The 23,541-nt window shown below is 39.2% G+C and overlaps 1 protein-coding gene across 1 annotated transcript in view; it reads left to right on the forward strand.

Moving 5' to 3' along the window:
- The window catches only part of ASTN1 (astrotactin 1), an 896,761-nt gene that overhangs the window by 583,845 nt on the left and 289,375 nt on the right, over positions 1-23,541 (forward strand). Inside the window, exon 11 of the mRNA XM_053693303.1 lies at positions 4,822-4,972. Within this exon, the coding sequence (XP_053549278.1) occupies positions 4,822-4,972 (151 nt within the window). The remainder of the gene's footprint in view (positions 1-4,821; positions 4,973-23,541) is intronic.

A 23,541-nucleotide genomic window follows, 5' to 3' on the forward strand; every position in this document is an offset into this window, starting at 1 on the left:
TCTCAGGCACTCCAACACAAACAAACGAAGGAGAACAACGACCGGAGGGGATGATGCCGACAAGGAGTTAACAGCCGACACCACCCCCATATTATCTGAGTGAAACAAAACTTTCCTGTCCCTTAACAAACTCGGCCATATTTCTGAGGCCACCAATATGGAAACAATCCAAGAAACACCAAATTCTTTGTCAGGTCTCCTGTATGCCACTCCTTCGGCCATGCATCCGAGCACCATTTACCCCCCAAGTATGCTCCAAATCCATGCGCCCCAGAGGCATCTGTAAACAGATGAACATCAGGGTCCTGCCAACCTACCTGCTGAATTAAGGACCTTCCGTTAAATTATTCTAGGAATCTCAACCAAATCACTAAGTCCTCCTTTAACGCTTTTGTCAAGTGTACATGATGGAACGACTCTTTAACCCCAACTGTAGCCAGGGATAACCTTCGGCAAAACACTCTCCCCACCAGGATAATCCTGCAGTCAAAATTTAACTTACCTTCTTTCAAAGTCAATTTCTTCGGCCCCAGGGCCTGCCGCAACACACTGCACAAGTCAACCACTTTGTCAAGAGGTAAGCTGCATTCCATCTTACCAAATCAACGTGGATTCCTAGAAAACTCAGAGCAACAAAGGGCCCTCCGACTTATATACAGCTACCAGAATACTGAACTTGACCGCTATTTTCTCGAAAATATCCATCAAGCGCTGACATGCTTCTGAACACGGAGGGCACACAAACAAAAAATCGTCTAAATAATGGACCAAAGAACGCATACCCGAAACTTGCTTAACAACCCATTCCACAAAACAGCTAAACTTTTCAAAATCAGAACATGAAATGGAACAACCCATAGGGAGGCATAAATCCACAAAAAACTTCCCTTCAAAGAACAACCCAACAAATGATGACAAGATGGGTAGACCGGAAGCAACTGAAAAGCTGCTTCAATGTCCCCGGCCCGCCTGCCTGACCCATGCCACCGCATTATCAAATTACGCATATCTAACCGCTGCCAGGTCCGGATCAATTCCGTCATTAACCGAAAACCTTTTGGGTACGACAGGTGGTGAATCATTCTGAACTGGCCCAGTGCCTTTTTTGGGACTACCCCCAAAGCGGACAGCTGCAGGTTAGGTAACAGACTGGATACGAAGGGGCCTGCCATTCGCCCCAAGGAGACCTCCTTTTCCAACTTTTCCTGAACCACTCCTGGAAACTCCCTGGCAGACTTCAAGTTCCCTGTCACCCCTACCCCTTTCACCACCTGAAAGCGAATGAGGAAACCCGAGCTGAAAACCCGTTAAGAGCAGTTCAGCGTGCCCTCCTTTCCCCCTAACCTTAGCATATTACCTTAGCCACTGTACCATCCTTCTGATGTCCACCAGTGTCCGAGTCCGGAACACCCACTTCCCCTGGTCTATCCCTTTCCTGAAGCATTGGGCATAGGGATGGACCCCCCCCCACATCCTGAACATTCGTGCTTATAGTTTCACAAGGACCCAAATCGGCATTGCCCATCATTGAACTTGAAACACTGGCCTTTTCGGAGGGCCACTGCTGAACTGTCACCCACCGCATGTCAGGACAAACTGCTATCCTTTGACAAAATTGTTTGTCATATCTCCACCAGACCATACCCCCATAAGTACGGTATGCCTTGGAAATCTCATCCAGATAGCAAAACAGGGCGGAGCTCTGGTCGGGAGACTTCTGCGTTATCACGCTGGCCAGAATACAAAAAGCTCTGGGCCAATTAGTGAACATCTTAGGTATCTTTCGATACCGCTTCTTTCACTCCTCCTTCTCCTTCTTCCCCTGCTCAACCCTTTGGATCCTCCTTAATCTCCACAAATTGATCAGCAATTGAAGCAGCAAAAATAACTCAAGGAATTCCCTTTTCCAAATTCTCTCCATAACCTCATTCACTAAATGCAACCCTAATGGGCCTATGGAGCATAGACACAGCCTACGCAATGCTTAATCTGACACCTTCAGGGTCCCTCCCCCAGTACTCACTGCTGCATTTCCTGCACCCATGACTCCCACCACAGAATTCCCTGCTGGTGTCCCACTGGGCACCTGCCCAGCCCCTATCACCATGCTCCCAAAAACCCCTGGTCCAGGTTTGGCAGCCACTGTTGCCCCAGCCCCCGGGATACCCATGCCTGAAGCACTAACTCCCCCATGCCCCTGCTGGGCTCCCTTGATTTCCCATCATTGCACAAGACTGCTCCACCCATGTGACCAGCTCCCTCAATCCCTTCAGCAAAACATTCTGCACCTCATTCACACTCTCACTCTGACTGATAATTGCACCCCTGTTTTTTGGTGCCTCACCTGAGGTCCTATGCGCCGTCCCAGCTCCTGAATCCCTTGCAACCAGGGCCCTTCCAGACCATCTCCTTTCTCTCGTCGGCAACTCATGATACCTTCCTGGAGATCTCCTCCTGGTCCTGGGCTCTCTCCTCCCTTCCCCACTCCTGGCCCTGGCTGTCTGCTCAATGCACGCCCAAGTGGGTGACATCCGGCCATCCCTGCTGAATCTGCTCCTGATGGGTGAGCGAGACCGTCCTCGCCTCCGGCTTGTCTCCGTTAGCTCACTAGGGGACCGATACCCTCCTCCAGTCACTTCCAACCTGCAATGGTATATCAAAAAATCATCCAAAACATCCCTTTCTGTCCATGCCCCCCCACTTGCTCCCCCTTCTCTTTCCCTGGTGTTGTGTCTGCCCCTCCCTTCTCCCCCAAAATCCTGAGGGGGGGGAATGGACCCCAAGAGCTGCGCCAAAACATCCAGTTCCCCCACCTGGCCTGCTGTAGACAGCTCCGGAATACCCTCCTCCTAAAACCCCTCGCCGTCAAAATCACTACTAGGTATTTCCTCAATGACGAGGAAATCCCCATCCCTCTCCCGAATCCCGCTGCCATCATGCATCCAAAATCCATCCGGGGTTGAATTCTGTGGCACTATCACAGAAGAAGGGCGATTATAGCATACACACAATATGGCACCCCCAGCAGCTCCCACGTAACCCCATAACCCAAAAAACCCTACCCTATCTATACCTCCTAATAGCGGGGGGATACCCATATAGCCATGGGCTTAATACCCTCCGGGGATCTACTCTGTACCTCCCCCACTGCGAAAAAACCCACTTGCCTAACCAAGACACCTTCCCTGCTGCCTGACCACTATAAGCCCCAAACTACGCCCCAAAAAACACCTTCTATGCCACCCTGCACTATGATGTCTGAAACCTAACCCCCAACTCTAGTTGTAGAGCTAATCTACTGTGTGTGTGTATATATATATATATATATATATATATACATACATCCCCCCCCATGGGTACCCTAACTGGATCATCGCCCACCAGCTGGGCTCCCCTGATTTAACGGAATCCCTTCCTAACTCCCTAGTTAAAGCCTACTATTTAGCCCTGCATACCTTCCCCTTTTACAGGGAACACCCCCTTTAATGTATCCCCTTTTGCGGAGTCCCCCCCCCCCGCCTTCACAAATGGCCTCATCTGGGCCTACCTAAAAGGACATTTTTTACAGGTACCCAAAGGTACTTTAACTCGCCCCCCCTTCATCATTATCGCCCGCCTTACCCACCCAGCCAGATATCCACAACTGCCATCAGCATACCGCCACACTGCCCCACCTTCTTCAACAACTCAGTCGCTTATCTGCCAGCGCAGACATTGCTGCCTCCTCCGTCATTTCCACAGCAGGCCCGGCCGAACACGTCACTGCTCCTACATGACCGCCATCGTATTCTTGCAAGATCGGCCCAGCATCTCCTGTCCGCTGATGATCCCTCTGCTCCGGATCCTGTTGCTCCTTCCGCTGTGGGCCGCACCTCCTACTGACCGGCCATCCTCTGGTCCCTCTCCTGAATGCACTCACTGCCGACCTCCCTCTCTGTGATCCCGCCTCCAGACTGAGGCGCTCTGGCGGCTTCGATCATCTCACTGGCCTAGCACTTGGGGACAGCACCTGCTCTCGAGTCTCGCAGCTCCCTTCTGTAGGTCATCCATGGTGAACAGGTAAGTACCATCACGTTCTCTCCAGGCTTTATGTAAGTGAGAAGAGCTTCTTCTTACCATCAGGTCCGGATAGAAGATGATCCTACTTCCTGTTCCACCAGCAGAATTAAGACCTACCCTGTAAGCCCACCCACTGGCCTTAGCTTAACCTGTTCACTTGCCCTGCTCTGGGGTCACAGGCCCCTCCAAAATAGTCATTTCTCCACAGCTTGCAATACCATTGTTTTTCACCTAGAAGAAAATGTTTATATATATATATATATATATATATATATATATATATAATATTTAAAAATAAAAATAAAATGTTCTTCTAAGTGAAAAACAATGTTATTTGAAGGATTTCTTATAACACCTTTGGCTTTAGCTCAGTTGGCCTAGCACACATTTTTGTTAGCACACAAGCGAAAGGCAGAACAGGGTTTTGCAGCAGCCCCCATAGAAATCTGAAAATGGGGAAAGGTAATAAACTCAAAAGCAATTTTTTTACTTTCAACTTGTAATATGAGTGCAAGAGTAGGAATGTTATTGATTTAACTTGAGTGGTGTTAGCGTTCAATAGCGCTGATCACTTGAATCTAAGCCTCTTTGTTTTATCAATTTGTTCATTGATACAATAATCTCATTTGTTCAATACTTTACCTCCTACCTTGTTCTCTTATTCCACTGAGATATTTTTGCTTTGTTTTCCTCTTCATTATATTCTTTCTTTGGTTTTTTTTCATATCTATCTTATCATCTTGTTCTATCTTCTCTCTGCAGGGAAGAGCTGATGACCTCCTCCTCATTTGATAACCTTGAAATATTGCTTGATTCCTTTGGGCCAGTCCGGGATTGCTCCAAGGACAATGGAGGTTGCAGTAAGAACTTCCGCTGCATCTCTGACCGAAAGTTGGACTCCAGTGGTTGTGTGGTGTGTATCTTCTTGTCTCCGTTCAACGTCCATATTCCTTAAAGGGACACTAAAGTCAAAATAAACTTACATTATTCAGATAGAGCATATATAAGATACTTTTCATTTTACATCTATTTTCAAATTTTGCAGTCTTTTTATATGCACACTCTCTGAGGAGCCAGCTCCTACTGAGCATGTGCACAAGTTTACAGGGTATTTGTATACTAGTCTGTGATTGGCTTATCTATCTCACATGATACAGGGGGCCGTTAAATGGAAGAAAAAATAAATGTGCCAGGAAAAAAATGACAGCTTGTTTGAAATTCAGAGTAAGTTTTATTGCATTGTCTTTTTATTATGTACATGGTAATTATGCTATATATATATATATATATATATATATATATATATATATATATATATATATATATATATATATATATATATATATATATATATATTTGGTGTTATCGCTCTCACACTCACTTATACTGATCACTGGAAGTTCAACATGGCACCTCATGGCAAAGAACTCTGAGGATCTGAAAAAAAGAATTGTTGCTCTACATAAAGATGGCCTAGACCCTGAAACTGAGCTGCAGCACAGTGGGCAAGACCATACAGCAGTTTCACAGGACAGGTTGCACTCAGAACAGGCCTCGCCATGGTCGACCAAAGAAGTTGAGTGCACGTGCTCAGCGTCATATCCAGAGGTTGTCTTTGGGAAATAGACATGAGTGCTGCCAGCATTGCTGCAGAGGTTGAAGGGGTGAGGGGTCAGCCTGTCGGTGCTCAGACCATACGCTGCACACTGAATCAAATTGGTTTTGCATGGCTGTCGTCCCAGAAGGAAGCCCCTTCAAAAGATGATGCACAAGAAAGCCCACAAACAGTTTGCTGAAGACAAGCAGACTAAGGACATGGATTACTGGAACCATGTCCTGTGGTCCGATGAGACCAAAATAAACTTATTTGGTTCAGATGGTGTCAAGTGTGTGTGGCGGCAACCAGGTGAGGTGTACAAAGACAAGTGTGTCTTGCCTACAGTCAAGCATCGTGATGGGAGTGTCATGTTCTGGGCCTGCATGAGTGCTGCCGGCACTGGGGAGCTACAGTTCATTGAGGAAACAATGAATGCCAACATATACTATGACATACTGAAGCAGAGCTTCAGAGACTGGGCCGCAGGGCAGTATTTCAACATAACGACCCCCAAACACACCTCCAAGACGACCACTGCCTTGCTAAAGAAGCTGAGGGTAAAGGTGATGGACTGGCCAAGCATGTCTCCAAACCTAAACCCTATTGAGCATCTGTGGGGCATCCTCAAATGGAAGGTGGGGGAACGCAAGGTCTCTAACATCCACCAGCTCTGTGATGTCGCCATGGAGGAGTGGAAGAGGACTCCAGTGGCAACCTTTGAAGCTCTGGTGAACTCCATACCCCAAGAGGGTTAAGGCAGTGCTGGAAAATAATGGTGGCCACACAAAATATTGACACTTTGGGCCCAATTTGGACATTTCCACTTAGGGGTGTACTCACTTTTGTTGCCAACGGTTTAGACATTGTTTGTTGAGTTATTTTGAGGGGGCAGCAAATTTACACTGTTATACAGGCTGTACACTCACTACTTTTACATTGCAGCAAAGTTTCTTAAGTGTTGTCACATGAAAAGATATAATAAAATATTTAGATATAGGTAGGGAAAACAAGAAATAAGAAAAAGCCAATCCTATCCAGCAGACCAGCACTAGAACAATTTCTGTTAATCAAATATTTCACAACCTTAGAGATCAGGATTAGACTATAGATTGACAGATCACTTCCTTACTAACTGAAAAAATATCTCATTATATTGATTATTGCCTTAAACCCTTTTTAACATCCCTTCCTTCTTATGTCCAAGACTCTTTAGATGTGTTAAAAAGACTGGATGGATTATCATTGGATAGAAAAACTATATTGGTAATAATTGATGTAGAGGCGTTGTACACCTCAATACCTCATGAGAAAGGCATAAAAGTAAGGGAAAAATTCTTGGAACAAAGAGGTTTAAAATACTAATCACATACAAAATTTGTAATAAAGTTACTAGAATTTTCGTTAAAACACAATTATTTTGTGTTTAATAAAAGAATTTATGAGCAGATACTTGGAACTGCAATGGGGACATGTTGTGCCCCAACTTATGCATGCCTGTTTCTGGGGTTTTGGGAAATGCAAGAAGTATATAATTTGGAAGATAGTCCATTCAGTCTTTGGATAAGATTTATTGATGATATCTTGATGTTATGGGAGGGCACTAGTACGGAATTGCATACATTTATGGAAAAATTGAACCAAAATGAATATAATTTAAAATTTACATATGAATACAGCAACACAAAAGTGTCCTTCCTAGACCTCAAAATAATGAGAATGGGAAACAAACTAGTTACTGCCCCACATAGGAAAAAAACAGCAGGCAATACTCTTTTAAGAGCAGAAAGCCACCATCCTTCATACCTTCTTAAAAACATTACACAGGGACAATATTTAAGGCACAAAAGGAACTGTACAGATATCTCACAATTCAAAATTGAAGCAAGAGATCTTCAAGAAAGATTTAAAGAAAGGGGCTATACACAGGGAACTTTAAATAGAGCTTATAATAGAGCCCTAAATACAAATAGAGAAAGCCTTCTTTATAATAAACAGTGTAAAGATGATGATAATCAATTGAGATTTGTAACCAAATATAACAATAAATGGGAAGAGATAAAATCAATCCTTAGTACACATTGGCATGTTTTAAAAATTGACCCTGTACTTGAAAAATTAGTAGGGACAAGACCTAAATTAACAGCAAGAAAGGCACCAAGCCTAAAAGATAAACTGGTGTCAAGTCATTACTCCAAACAGGAATCAAATTGGTTAAATATGTTAACACAAAAAGATGGGAATTTTAAATGCAAAAAATGTTCAGTCTGCAAAAACTTACTGGTAGGATAAAGTTTCATTGATAAATTTGGCAAAACAAGACACATAAAGGGGCATATAACATGCAGATCAGAAGGAGTAGTTTATATGCTAACCTGCAGTTGCCAGGTGTACTACGTAGGAAAAACATATAGAGAGGTACGTGAGAGAATAAAGGAACACAAAAGAGCCTATATAAAACAAGTAGTATAGCAAGACACTTCTTGTATTATCATAAAAGTAACAAAAATTAGTTAAAATTAAGAGGATTGGAAAAAATTGATTTGCAAGGTAGAGTAGGGGATTTGGATAAAATCCTATTGCAACAAGAATGTAAATGAATATATAATTTACAATCTTTAAACCCAAAAGGTCTAAATGGAAAAAATAATTATGCCCCATTCCTAAATGACTAATGTTTTTGTGTCTCCAAAGCAAAAGGTTAACATAGCCTTACTTTTACTCTTTGTACTATAGTAAGAGGTTTATGCACTTTGTATGTATCCCTTTAAGAAAAACTCCTTAGTTAAAATTAATCTAAGTTTGAGATAATAAGCAAAAGGATTTGTATTGGAATAAAAATAATTGTACATATATTGCTTGTATTTCTTGAAAGTCATGTTTTGCCCATTTATATTATAAAATAAAAGTTGTTTGAAAAGTGAATTGGAAGCTGAGCATCAAATTTCACCTAGCTAAGAACAGCAATTCAAAGGTAACAGGAGGAGTTACGAAAACAAATAAAAATCCACTATCTCGTTGACATCATGAAAAGATTTGCCGGAAGAAGCCCTGAGCCATAGTGGGTGAAACGCGCGTAGCTTGGCAAACACACAGGTCGCTGTAAGAGGGATGCGACTGTGAAAGTGTCCTATATCACTAAGGATTATCCTGTCCAAGAGAGGTGACAACTGACAAGTATTATACGGAACCGTAATAAGGAGGCGGAGACTTGCAGAAGCAATGGACACACTTCACGCTCGGCGTGGATACAGGTCGCTGGTAAATCACTGGTGTATAATTTTCAGCTTCAATGGTGATTTGCATAGTGAATGGGAGGTGGTTATCGGACTGACTGAGTGAGCAAAAATCTGAGTAACAGTTTTCAGGCGGAGGACCGCACGGTGAAAAGAGCACACAAGTTTTGTTTCACTGTATCATATGACCCTCTCTGAAACCATTGTAAGCTGGCATAAAAAAAAAAATGTAATATCATAAGTGTAAGTGTTGTTTGCTGACAGCCGTATATTTGTCCAAAGTAATCCCATAACTGTGAGTTGGAAATTGGTTGGAATGTAAGCCAAAATTTGTCAAAAGGGATTACACAAGTGTGAATTGATACAAAGCATCATGTTTAATTATCCAAAAGTGGCAATGGAAGAATCCTTAAAGTGGCAACGGATATATTTATAATCAGCTCTGGGGATCCCTAGTTCCTAAATGAACTTATCATATTGGGACTTGAAATGATAACCATTTTTGTATGGTATATTAATCCTCAATGACATATATAGATATAGGACAAGTGTTATTTTATTGCCTTAAATCAGAATAATGTTTGGCAAATAAATAAGTTATAAGTATAAATTTGTTTGGTAAATTGTCTTTTTAGTAAGGAAGTGACCTGTCAATCTATAGTCTAATCCTGATCTCTAAGGTTGTGAAATATTTGATTAGCAGGAATTGTTCTAGTGCTGGATAGGATTGGCTTTTTCTTATTTCTTGTTTTCCCCACCTATATCTAAATCTTTTATATTTTCTAAAACTTTAAAAACAAGTTACATTTAAATTATAACAATCTCCATGCACCTTTTTTCTGCCAAAAGTGAAATAAGGCAGGAACAAGAGAACCTGCAGAGCATCAATATCTTTGGTGTTGTTAGTTTAAAAAAAATATAGATATATATATTCTATATATGTATCCACCAGCTCTGTGATGTGATGATATTTACGTGTTTCTATGTGTATATATATGTCTCTAAATACATATATACACACATAAATACACAAATACACATATGTACACACACACATGTATGTAGCTCTATGTTAAAGCCCTTTCCATACCTTTTTTTCTAACACCTGAGATCTCATATCTTTGATATACCTTTTTATTGCATTTTATTTTTTAAATAATGTAACTACACATTTAATTATAATGTTGATGTGTTTTGTGCAGCTTTTTAAGCAGTGTAACAGTAAACCAGAGCTCTGAGGTCACGCTAACCCAACACATGTTAAATAAAATTGCGCTCAAGCAAACACATTTACTTTCCTTTAATATGCACTCTACTTCTGATGCGTGCAAAGAGCTGCGATAAATCCCTTTTTCGCTTGCGTGCAACTGTAAGCGCGCCAGTCGTAATCTAGCTCTATGTAAGGTTCTGTATGCGAAAGAGAGATACATACATTGTAACATAATGCTCAGAAAAGCCCCCAGTTTTTTTCTCATTTCTGTCCATGCTGGTGAGTTTTTGATCATCAGACTTTGTCTATAAAATAAATAAGGGTGTATAAGCCGTTAGCAGTTATAAGTGCTTTAACGGAAGAACATTTACCACTTAAAATGTATTCATTGTATTTGAAAACACTGAAGGCCTGGCTGCTTCCATCACTTTATAATTATTTCAGACTGCGCACTTCTAATTAAATATTGCTCTCCTGACTCCTAATAATACAGAGCTGCTGTCAATCAGTATTATTTCAATTAGTTAAAAAATGTTATCAAAAGAAATAAACTAATTCAATCTAGGATATAACTCAATTAAATATAGAAATTAGTCTCTAACCATAAATATCCTTAAAGGGACATGAAGCTCAAAATGTAAATGCATTTCCATTTTGAAAAGAAGCAATTTTTTTAGGACACTTGTAGTAGCAAAAAAAGCTTTTAGTACAATTTATGAGTGATTCAGTCATAGCTTTTACTGTGTAGAGAGCATATGTACATATGCTACCTGCACACTTAGTCAAACACTGCACATGCTCAGAGAACTGGTTTAGTCATTAGTTATTCATCAGCCTGAGCACTTGCAAAGTTTCATTGCTGTTACTTAAAGGGACATAATACTCATATGCTAAAGCAGATGAAAGTGATGCAGCATAACTGTAAAAAAAAAAAGTTGACAAGAAAATAACATCTGAACGTCTCTATGTAAAAAGGGAAAATATTTTACCTCAAAATTTCTTCAGCTCACCAGAGTAAGTGCTGTGTAAACAGTTATACTTCAGCTGCAAGTTGAAAGAAAAAAAAAAATAGCCCGTCAGCATTGCTGAGGTAATGCTTTGCCTTTGCTGTGATCTCATGAGATTTCATAGAACTTACAAACTGAATAAAAAAATAACATAACTGTTCCTGCACATGACAGATGAACATTCACTATCAAGTCCTGGGACAAGCATCCTGACTGGCTGCTGAAAGTCCCTTTAAGGTGAGCTGTGAATACTTAGGACATTTGAGGTAAAATGTCTTCCTTTTTTACATAGAGATGTTCAGGTGATATTTTATAGTAAGCTTTCTTTGGCTACGTTGCATCACTTTTAAGTGCGCATTTGGGTATCATGCCCCTTTAACTTAATATTTTCTGATTAAGATAGAGCATGCCATTTTATACACATTTCCAGTGTGCTTCTGTTATTAAAGTAAATGTACTATCTTTTCTTGGTACCTAGGCCTAGGTAGTCTCAGGAACTGCAATGCACTACTGGGACCTAGCTGGTGATTGGTGGTTGCACATACTGTATATGGCTCTTGTCATTGGCTTACCAGATCTATTCAGCTAGCTCCCAGTTGTGCATTACTGCTCCTGAGCCTACATTTCAACAAAGGATATCAAGACAACAAAGCAAATTTGATAATAGAAAAATAAATAAAAAATTATCTCAAATAGTGAAATAGTCACAATGAAAAAAAATAGGCAAATAATGTAAATAAGCATCACCGTGCACTGAAGCAAGAAAGAAACTTCCAAAGATCCAAAATCAGAAGGAAAGGAAATCAGGAACTGCTGTAGCGATTCCAGTGATGCCTCTATTATATCTCTTGCAGTGCGTACTTCAGACAGTTGTAAATGAATATAGTGCAATGCTGAAAAGGGTAATGAACTTCAGCGAAGTTTAGTACTTGTGTAGTATAGAGTTACTATAGCGTTAAGACAATAACCCCCACTTTTATCCAGATTTTGAATCTTTGGAAGTTTCTTTATAGCTTCAATGAGCAGTGAATGTATTCACATTATTTGGACTCTTTAAAGGGATACGAAACCCAAAATGTTTTACTTCAATTTTGATTTATTCTCTTGGTATCCTTTGTCCAAGGAGGAGCAATGCACTACTGGGACCTATCTGAACACACTAGTAAGCCTATTAACAAAGGTATATATGTTTAACCACCAATCAGCGGCTAGCTCCCAGCTCCTGAGCCTACCTTATTATGCTTTTCAACAAAAGATAACAAGCGAACTAAGCAAATTAGATTATAGAAGTAAAATGTAAAGTTGTTTAAAATTGTATGCTTTATCTGCATCATGAAGGACACATTTTGGGTTTCATGTCCCTATACATTTAATTATAGAAGTAAATGGGAAAGTTGCTTAAAGGACAAGTAAATACAGTAGATTTGCATAATTAACAAATGCATGATAAATAGGCAATGCAATAGCACTTAGACATAACTTTAAATGAGTAGTAGATATTTTTTCTAACAAGTTCTATTTCCACTCCGACTGCATCATATGACAACCATCAGCCAATCACAAATGCATATACGTATATTCTGTGAATTCTTGCACATGCTCAGTATAAGCTGGTGACTCAAAAAGTGTAAATATATAAAGACTGTGCACATTTTCTTAATGGAAGTAAATTGGAAAGTTGTTTAAAATTGCATGTTCTATCTGAATCATGAACGTTTAATTTTGACTTGAGTGTCCCTTTAAAATTGCAAGCTCTGTATGAAACACAAAATATACATTTTGACTTTACCTTGAAGATCAAACAATAAGAAATATTGAATGTTAAATATAAATCAATAAGCATGTAACATATTTGTTTATTTAATGTTGTACTGAATATATATATGTGTGTGTGTGTGTAGGAAAAAGTACCACTATTTTTCATTAAATGAAGATGTATTTATATTGTAAGAACACATGCTCATGTTGATTCGAGTGAGGCAAAAATATATCTATCAGCAGGTACTCAAGATTAATGCTTCAGTTTCCAAAAATAATAGATATAAAACCATATGCTTCATGTTTAATAGTATTTCAAATCTTGCTGGTTCGTATTGTAAAATGTGGGTATCACTAATAACCAAAACGTGTTAATTCTGGTTAGAAATATAGCACCATGCATTCATTGTTGACACTTCAGATGTTTTGGGAGGGGGGATGTGATCACACATTCTCTTATTTAGTATCTAACACCTTACACAGTGCACCTGCTCTGTCAAAGAAAGACAAATGTGAAAAGGAACGTGTCGCTGGCGTTTTGTTCCTCTTAGAAGATACCATTTTTAACAAGAGGAATCAAATCACAAGCAGAAAGTGATTGTGAAACAGAGGGGTAGCAGGTGAAGTGAAGTGAGAATGAAAATTCCAAGAATCATATGCCAACAGAAAGGAACAAGTATATATAGAAGAAAGGGCTGCGAGGCATATAAGAACACAGCATGGTACCGTCAAAGAATGCAGAGAGGTAAAAGAGAAAACTGCAGGTGGGCCGAGAAAAAAGAATGAAAGGTTTACAAATGAAACATGCAGAATACACAAAGCCTGATTATACTTTTACATCCACATTGAAACATTTTGTTTCTTGCGTTCAAGATTTGCTTTTTTTTTTTTTTTACTGCAATCTCCTTATGGCGGGCAACAATTTGACATTTTGAAGCCAGAGAAAAAGCATGTGATTGGAAATAATGTGTGTACTTTATTTAGTAAAAACTTGTACAAATGGAGTGGAAATAGATTTAAAAAGAAAAACAAGAAAAGAAAAGTAGAGAGAAATAACTTGTATACTGATCGTTATTGCAGTGTAGGCATCTGCCTAGGGATAGCCATTCCGAAGGGCACTATTCTTGCTGATCAAGGTATAAAAGTTTGCAATACTCATTTTATCAACTTATTTTAAGACTTACAGTGACTGTGAATCCATCCATACTTCCCAAAATTTGTGGCTGGGTATCAGGGACTCAGGAGCTTGATGGGGGCTTGTAACCATTTTGTGGGTGGGGCTGTGTTGGGAGTAGGGATGGGCGAATGTTTCGAAAAATGAAACTAATTTTAACACATTCGTTTGTTCGTTTTTAATTTCTAATATTTGTACAACATTCTAACATTAGTGTAATGTTACATTATTTCTAATGCTTTGTTTAAATGTAATATTCAATTCAAATTTTTCTAATAATTCGATTCGAATTATGCAATATTCAAATTCGAAAAATGTAAATTTATATGTTTGTAATAGCATTTCTAATGCTTTCTTTAAATGTAATATTCAAATTATGCAATATTTAAAATAGAAACATTTGAATTGATATATTTGTATCTATTGTTTATCTATTTACTAAACTCCCTACCACATGAACTATTGAACTATAAAATCGAATGTTACATTCAAAATTTCAAATGTTACAGTCGAAATTTTGAATGTGGAGATTCCATCTAATTATGAACATTCGAAACTGAAAGTGACATTCCAAAACTGTAAATAGCTTTCGATTATAGAATATTTAAGAATATTCATTTTTATCAACATTTGATTATGTAAATCAAATTTCTACAGTAACATTAGTTCTAACATTCAAATCTGAATGTAACCACATTCGCTCATCCCTAGTTGGGAGAGGTGGGATTATGGGTGGCTAATGGGATTGGGAGTGTGTCTGGGCGGTCAGTGGGTGTGTCTGGACAGTTCATGGGAGTGTCTGAGTGTTCTGTGGGTGAAACTAAGGGAAATTCTGCAAATAGGGACATGACAGCTGGACAAAACTCAGACTCAAGGACTGTCCCTCTTAAATAGGGACAGTTGTGAGGTCTGTAGAAGTTATGGCAAGTATTCTTTTCTTTTTTTAACCCCTTGAGTGCTAATGACGGCTGTGAGCCATCACAGAGTTTCCCACTCTGGTGCAAATGACGGCTCAGAGCCGTCACTAGCACTCTCCCACCTTAAGGGAGATCTGGGGGCTCCCACCCGCTCCTACCCTGGCGATCGGACCTGCATAGTGACAGGCATTGCCGAGGCTTCACGTTATGCATGGTGACATCACGGGCAATAACGTGATGACATCACCGCATAACTTTATTTATCCTTAACAATGTTAAATATAGGAGCAGGGGGCATGCTGCTTAGAAGTCTGTATCTCAGGCATCTAAGCAGCTACAGAACCCCAAGACCCACCATTGGAAAGGTAATCGCCTAACCTTTCCAACATTGTAAGTCTTGGGGATCTGAAAAAAAAAAGTTAATAAAATTTTGTTCAAAAAATAAAAAAATATAAAAAAACTTAAAAAATCTTAGCACCCGGGGACATCCGGGTGGCGGCCATCTTGTAGGTCGCACTGAGCTTCAGCTCCTCAAGTTCTCTCCAGTATTCTTTAATATAACATCATATTCTTGGAAATACCCTGCTTAAAATTAGTAGAGAGGCTTGGCTGAAGAGGTCCGCAATCCAGATATAGGGTTTTGGATGGTGACTGGGCTTCACTGCCCTCAGTACCGGACTTTTCCTTTTGAGGCCTTCCCCTTTAACAGAAGCCTCAGCCTGTCCCCACATCTAACTGTGCCTTAGGTGCGCAGTCTTAACCCATGATTTTTACTAAAGGCTACTGGTGCTTTACACAACCTACAATGACGCTTCACCAATGTGCATCAGAGATCTTGCAGCTCCTACAAGAACATTGCTGGTCCATTGAACAATACCTGTGTGAGGCCTTCGAGACAGTATCTAAGAGCCAGCGATCACAGCAGCAAGTTGCAAAGGAACCTGTCAGTCCTTACCCTGATACAGAAGCGCGAGATCCTCGGACTGGGTTGGCAAAGGGGAACATGATAAAAGGAGTTGATGTCTTACCTGGCCGGGAACATATATCCTTAAAAGACGGAGATGCATCCCAGCAGACTCAGGGCTCTGGCCGTTGTGCTGAGGAGCTGTCTGCACGGCGATGCCTAGCTGGGACAGAATCCGTAAATCGCTTGCCACATTCTCTGCATGTGACTGACAAAGATGCACCCTTAATGGCCACTGCAGCTCAGATACTAACTGATCCCTCCTCTGTTCTCCACTACACGGACGTGCTAGCTGCACAGAAGGTACAAACGAACCTGGCTAATACTCACCCACCAAGGGAATGTGTACCTGTGTATGATCCACCTGGAAGGAGACCGCAAAGGAAGTTACAAACTCCGGATTGTAAATATCATGTAACAGGCCTGAAGGCAGACAGAGACACGGAACTGGGCATATTCATGGAGGTCCCCCAGGAAGCGGCTACACTCATGCAGCTCCACATCGCAGATTCGGGAGCTCCTCTCCAATTCCGGGCAGTAGTTTATCACCCAGCAGGTCTTGATCTCGAAAGTGCTGTGTGGAGTCTTCTTATAAAGTTTCCTGGTTTCTCCCATCAAATACAGCTACTGGTTACCCGGGTATCGTTTGCTACGGGCATAGGTTGAAGCTGTTGTAAGACTTTCGAAAACAGCCCTCACTTAATTCCAGGAAATATAATGTGGGACTCCTCTGTATACTTTTAAAATCATCTAAAGAAGTGTGTGTAAACTGATATAAAGCTAAACCAGATAAGCCACTCTCCTAATTGCACTTCTCACAACTTGTGCAATCAAATCTAGGGAAATCCAAACTTAAACAGGGGTTGGAGGTGGCGCCCAAGGCTGTCTGGTTAAATTTATTATATTGTGCATAGTACAAATGATTAACCGAAAAAAATGATAAATATAAAAATAATAAAAAATAATATATGAAATTTGGACAATAGTTACAATAAGGCAATCAGCTGCTGGCTATTAATATATATAAAATTCTCTTTATTACAACATACAATCAATCGTACAATCAATATTCCACTTGTCTGTATAGATAAAACTCGCTACGACACCGGTGTCAGAACCAATCTAGGTTTAAAACCAATTTTAAATTATGTTCGATTTAAATAATCTAAGCTAAAAATGCAACAGATGAGATAAAAGACTTGGCACATTAACAAATTAAATACAATGTTACGCTACTTTCAGAACCGGGTTGAATTAAACCTATATTGCACTGCCTTGGCGGCTCTCAATAGACACTAGTCTTTTCCTTTATGCACAGTCTTTTAGGTAACAGTGTTCATGTAGATAAGTATTCATTCAAAAGTACTTGTAATTTAACGACAGGGTCCTTTATGAATAGGAACGCGTTTCAGCTCACCAGGGAGCCTTTGTCAAGATCTTGACAAAGGCTCCCTGTTGAGCTGAAACGCGTAGATCATACCAGTATCCGGCTTGTTTGGAAAGACACAGACACAAATTGCTCCCAGGACCGTCACGCCAGAACCGAGTTGACCGACTGAAGTACTGAGCGAAACGGTAGGAGCGTTAATCAGAGGAGGATTTGAAGTGTGCACACTTTGAAAAAACATTTGGAGTTTTCTAAAGTCCACTACCAACGGAATAGGAGTATAAGGTGGAATACAGGTTAGCGGATCGAATAAGACCACCCTTATCACCGGAACACCGGGTAAGTGGAACTTGCCAATGACTGACAACCTGTGTAATTGGAAAGATCCTCACTAGTGAGTAAGAAGACTTTAAGTCCTAAGATCTGTTCCTATTCATAAAGGACCCTGTCGTTAAATTACAAGTACTTTTGAATGAATACTTATCTACATGAACACTGTTAGCTAAAAGACTGTGCATAAAGGAAAAGACTAGTGTCTATTGAGAGCCGCCAAGGCAGTGCAATATAGGTTTAATTCAACCCGGTTCTGAGAGTAGCGTAACATTGTATTTAATTTGTTAATGTGCCAAGTCTTTTATCTCATCTGTTGCATTTTTAGCTTAGATTATTTAAATCGAACATAATTTAAAATTGGTTTTAAACCTAGATTGGTTCTGACACCGGTGTCGTAGCGAGTTTTATCTATACAGACAAGTGGAATATTGATTGTAAGATTGATTGTATGTTGTAATAAAGAGAATTTTATATATATTAATAGCCAGCAGCTGATTGCCTTATTGTAACTATTGTCCAAATTTCATATATTTATTATTTTTATATTTATCATTTTTTTCGGTTAATCATTTGTACTATACACAATGTAATTAATTTAACCAGACAGCCTTGGGCGCCACCTCCAACCCCTGTTTAAGTTTGGATTACTTTTAAAATCATAATTGGGCTGAGATTCTATGATGAGGACACTGGTCCTATGTATGTTATACCTTACTCCATGCCCATTTGATAGGTACTATCCTTATTTGTATTGGACTGTTTATAGGTTTTCAGTAATAATATTCTTGTTTGCCAAATATAATTTAGAGGAGGTTATCTAAAAGTCACCACTTACTTTGGAGGGGTCCCTTTCGCCTTTACCTTGATTTTTATTTTAATTGAGAGTCTACAACCCTTGATTACTGTTTTCTATCCATAGCTTATCCCAGTCTCACATATTACATATTGCATATAATCTCCCCCTTAAAATCCTTATTAGTGGAGCACCATACTAACAGGGGACATAATGTGGGGAAGTTGTAAGTCCTGCGTATTATACATATGATTATGTTAATTCTCCCTAACCTTTTTCAGATCCCATAGCCCAGATCCATAGCCATAGACTATATTTAGTTTAAAAAATATATATAGTTTTTGTTTTGCTGGAAAACTGTTTTATATTCCCTCATTTTTTTTCTCCCCATGACCACCATGACTTAAGTGCGTCCCTTATAGTCAGTGAGGGTAGTTGTCTAAGCCTTTTAGTTAATTATAGCTGGTTCACATTCTAAGTTTTCAGTGACCCTCAAATCATCAGTTGTGGAATTAGGCACTACAATTAATGAGGCCCAAAATTTCACTTGTTTGGTCTAAGTTAATTTTATATAGTAGAATCAAAATAAGGTTCACCATATGAGAACCAAGGGTGGCCTCTTATTGTTCAGGAACTCCTTCTTTAGATATGTACAGGTGGCCCTCGGTTTACAACGGTTCAATTTGCACCGTTTCAGAATAACAACCTTTTTTTTCAGTCATGTGACTGCTATTGAAAAGCATTGAGAAGCAGTGCATTGATTAAATAAAGCCAGTAGGTGGAGCTGTCCGCTTGTGTTGCAGCAAAGATATGCAAGCCAAGCAAGCTGAAATTAACCAGTTTAACCAGACCTGAGCTATCGAGCAGATTTAAAAGGAACAAGATCTTCCTGTCTATAAATCAGTCCAGATTGGAATGCATAGAAAGAACTGTTTGCAGAAAAATGCAAGTAAAGTCTGTGTTGTGTGAGTATTTTATTAGGTGTATAATGCTGTTTAGCAAATGTTTTTGTTCATTTAACTTAGTTTAATTATATATTCTGTGTTGTGTGATTATTTTAGTAGGTTTATAATGCTGTTTAGCATGTAAAATCTTCATTTCAAAGCTTTAAAAATAATGTATTAGGTGTTACTTATGACAATTTTGAGAGGGGCCTGGAACCTAAATCCCTCACTTCCCATTGACTTACATTATAAACTGGGTTTCAATTTACAACGGTTTCGATTTACAACCATTCCTTCTGGAACCTAACCCCGGCGTAAACTGAGGGCTACCTGTATTTTTATTATAACTAGGGGGTCCATAAGTGGCCCCATATTTCATTTAGAATGTATGCTGTTTGTCGGGGCAAGTGATATATTTACTAATGTTTCCAAGAAATGTAATTTAAAGCTGCATTTTGTATTGTTGTTTTTGTTTTGTTTTGTTTTTTTCTTACATTGGACATATGTTTTTCAATGATTTGCCTTTTATTCTCTAAGGACATGTTATGTTTGTATGCCCTGAACTGAACCTGAATAAAAATTATATAAAAAAAAAAAAAAAAATCTACCCACATTATCAGTGAACTCAGAGAGTGTATTGAAAGGATATTTACACAACATATACTGTGTGTTCACTAAATGTAAAAAAATGGTTTCTGTGTATTAACAATTCAAATAATAGATATATAAACTAAGTTTCACTGTACATTCAGTAGATTATCCTACCATTTAAAATCTTGCCACTGCAAGGCTGTGCACCTAAAATGGAGGATATTCCTTTTCAAATTAGAAACTACCGTTTAAAATACAGGTTACTCCTATACTCCCATTAAAATTCCCATGGAACATCTATATATTCTCTATGTATGCGACCAACATTGTTAATAAAATATAATATTGTTAATAAATTAAAAAAATTAAAAAAAATCTTATCGCCCAAGTGGGAAAGTGCTTAGCACTCAAAGGGTTAAATAGCAAACATGGATCGATTTTACAAATTTTTAAAGTATTTGGCTGGTGTAAGTGCGTTTGGCTTCCTTTTTGCTGCAGGTTTTGTTTTACAAGGGCATGACAAATTTTCAGGTGTAAATCCTACCCCTATTTTTCATTTAGTGTTTAATCAACTTAGCCCTTTAAAAATTAAATTAGCATTTGAGAAAATCTGCTTAGCAATTCCATGGTATGATACACTATTTTTGCACATGTAACATTTGCCTGTAATCGACTCAGCTAGAATAGAAATGCAAGTATATTTAAAGTGCTAACGACGGCTCAGAGCCGTCGCTAGCACTCAACTACCTTTTTGGTAATCTGGGGGCTCCCACCCGCTCCTACCCCGGCGATCAGGCCTGCATAGTGACAGGCATCGCCGGGGCTTCCCGTTACGTGCAATGACGTCATACGTAATGACGTGATGACGTCACTGTGCAACTTTATTCAGGACCGTCTTTAACACAGGGCAAAAGGGGCAGTTGCCCTGGGCCCAGTCTTTGTTGAGGGGCCCAAGAATCCTAAAAAAAAAAAAATTTTTTTTTTTTTTTAGTTCATGCCAGACTGCTGATGTCATGTGACATGGGACACACACACACAGTCAGTCCTAATATTGTCACAGTCAAAAGTTCTCTGCTTATATTTATTTGTGAGAAACTGTGCCAGACCGTGCCAATGTCATGTGACATTCCAAGCTAGTGCCATGTGCTGTTTTAGATGTGCACTGTGCAGCACTGGATGCTAAGCCCTAACTAGGCATCCAGTCAATCCAACTGCATCAGAAAAAGTTCTGCTGGGGTTACCACTGTTACCAGGTAACTGCTCTGGTGGTGGGGATTGTTTCTGGGTAGCGCTCACTATAGGCACATGCAGCAGAAAGCTGGAGTGGCAGGCACGTGAGGATTTGAGCATTTGTGCAGCTGCACACACCGCTCTCTTCAGTCTTGAGGCTGTGTGACTCATCTCACACTGTATCCATGCAGCCTTGGGCAGACAGCATCCAGTCTGCTGGTCCCCTTAGCCCTGCTCTTTCTGCTGTGGCTCTAAGATCAACTAACTGAAGTTTGTTAGGAAAACAGTGCTTTGTAGAAAGGTGTCAGTGGGAAGAATACGTGTGTACACATGCCCCTCCCCCATGCAGCATTGTCTAGTGCAGGATGAGAGGGAACTTGTTCCTAGCAAAGTAGTGACATGTGCTGCTGTGGCTGATGTATAGTGTCATGCTGATACTTCATACATTAAGGTAAGGTTTATTTTTATAGTTTTTATTTCTCTCTGTTTAAGATTTTACAGCTTCCCATAGTTGTTCTACTGTTCCAGTCAGTAAACTTATATCTGTCTGCACCTCTATGTTTCCGCCTCAGTCTTTACCTTGCTTTGCTACTGTTGGCTGCCCTAAATCTCTTTAACCAGCTAACCTCACACCAGAATCACATTCAAAAGCATATTAAATTAATCCAGAGTGGAGGAATTTATATATTTATTTACTTATTAGTACTGCTTAGGTCCAGTTTCACATATTGCAATTTTTTTTTAATGATTAGCCCAGCAGTGGATGATCCACTGCTGGGCTTATAATTTAAAAAAATATATAAAATAAATTGATTTAGCTGTTTTTTGGGATATTGGGGTAGAGAGCGAAATTGCATGGGGGGGGGGGGGGCCCTAGAAAATGTTTGCCCAGGGTCCAGTCAGTATTAAAGACGGCCCTGACTTTATTTAAAATGGACAATACAAAGTATAGGGAAAGGGGGCATGCTGCTTAGAAACCTGTATCTCAAAACATTTTTTTGTTAAAAATAGTAAAAATCAGAAAAATATTAAATCCAGCTTAGCACTCAAAGGGTTAAGGTTCTTTTTAACTTAATTTACAACTATTTCAGATTCCTATATTTACATAATATATTTTTATTTGTGGTTAAAATAAATGTCGTATGTAATTGTGAATGAATTATGCATTTCATATATGAAATTTTAGGATATTATTTACTGTATAATATATTCATATTTATAGGTTGTTTTAGATATAAAATATTAAAGTGAAAATAAATCACAGCTGTCTGATTTATTTAGAAAATATGGTTTTAAAATATTTTGAAATTGGTTAAAATTTTGTAACATTCTATCCCTTTACACCTAGCAGAAAGAGATTAAAAACTTAAAGGGACACTGAACCCAATTTTTTTCTTTTGTAATTTAGAAAGAGCATGCAATTTTAAGCAACTTTCTAATTTACTCCTATTTTCAATTTTTCTTCGTTCTCTTGCTATCATTATTTGAAAAAGAAGGCATCTAAGCTTTTTTTTTTGTTTCAGTACTCTGGACAGCACTTTTTTTATTGGTGGATGAATTTATCCACCAATCAGCAAGGACAACCCAGGTTGTTCACCAAAAATGGGCCGGCATCTAAACATACATTCTTGCATTTCAAATAAAGATACCAAGAGAACGAAGAAAATTTGATAATAGGAGTAAATTAGAAAGTTGCTTAAAATGTCATGCTCAATCTGAATCATGAAAGAAAAATTTTGGTTACAGTGTCCCTTTAAGCACATTAATGTGAGCAAAGCTTTTATGGCTTCCATTGATTTCAAAAGGAGCACAAATAAAACATTCTGTCATGCATAGAAATGGTCCTTACAACTTTTAAACAGCTAAATGGCGTGATCATTTTTGCCAAACATTTTAACAGTTGTTGGCATCTCAACAGAAATTAACACCAATAATGGGAAACTCAACCATGGGGAAATAGAAAAATGAGTATCTGAAGTTAATATAGCTGATGTAGTCTTGTGCTGTGCAAAAGGAACAGGACTGTACAAAGATGGCACAACTGAATATATAAGTAATAGGTAAAAGAATAGGAGATTAAGCTTTAGATTTTTGGATACAAATAGATGGCTGTGAGGATGGTAGTTATGGACTTAATAGAACTTTTGGGTCTCAGAGAAGTGCATGCTATAGAAAAAAACAATTTACACAAGCTTCCTTACATAGCCTGACAGAAAACTCCTGCAAAGTTAAAGTTTGTACAGATATAAGAGGTCACAGGTTTTTTGGGGCAATTACATCAAATTGGGCTGGTGAAAGGTCAGACTGTAAATCTACCAGTGTTTCTTTGTTCCTTTAAGTGAGT

The sequence above is a fragment of the Bombina bombina genome, chromosome 10 (assembly GCF_027579735.1).
Source record: "Bombina bombina isolate aBomBom1 chromosome 10, aBomBom1.pri, whole genome shotgun sequence".
NCBI lineage: Eukaryota > Metazoa > Chordata > Amphibia > Anura > Bombinatoridae > Bombina > Bombina bombina.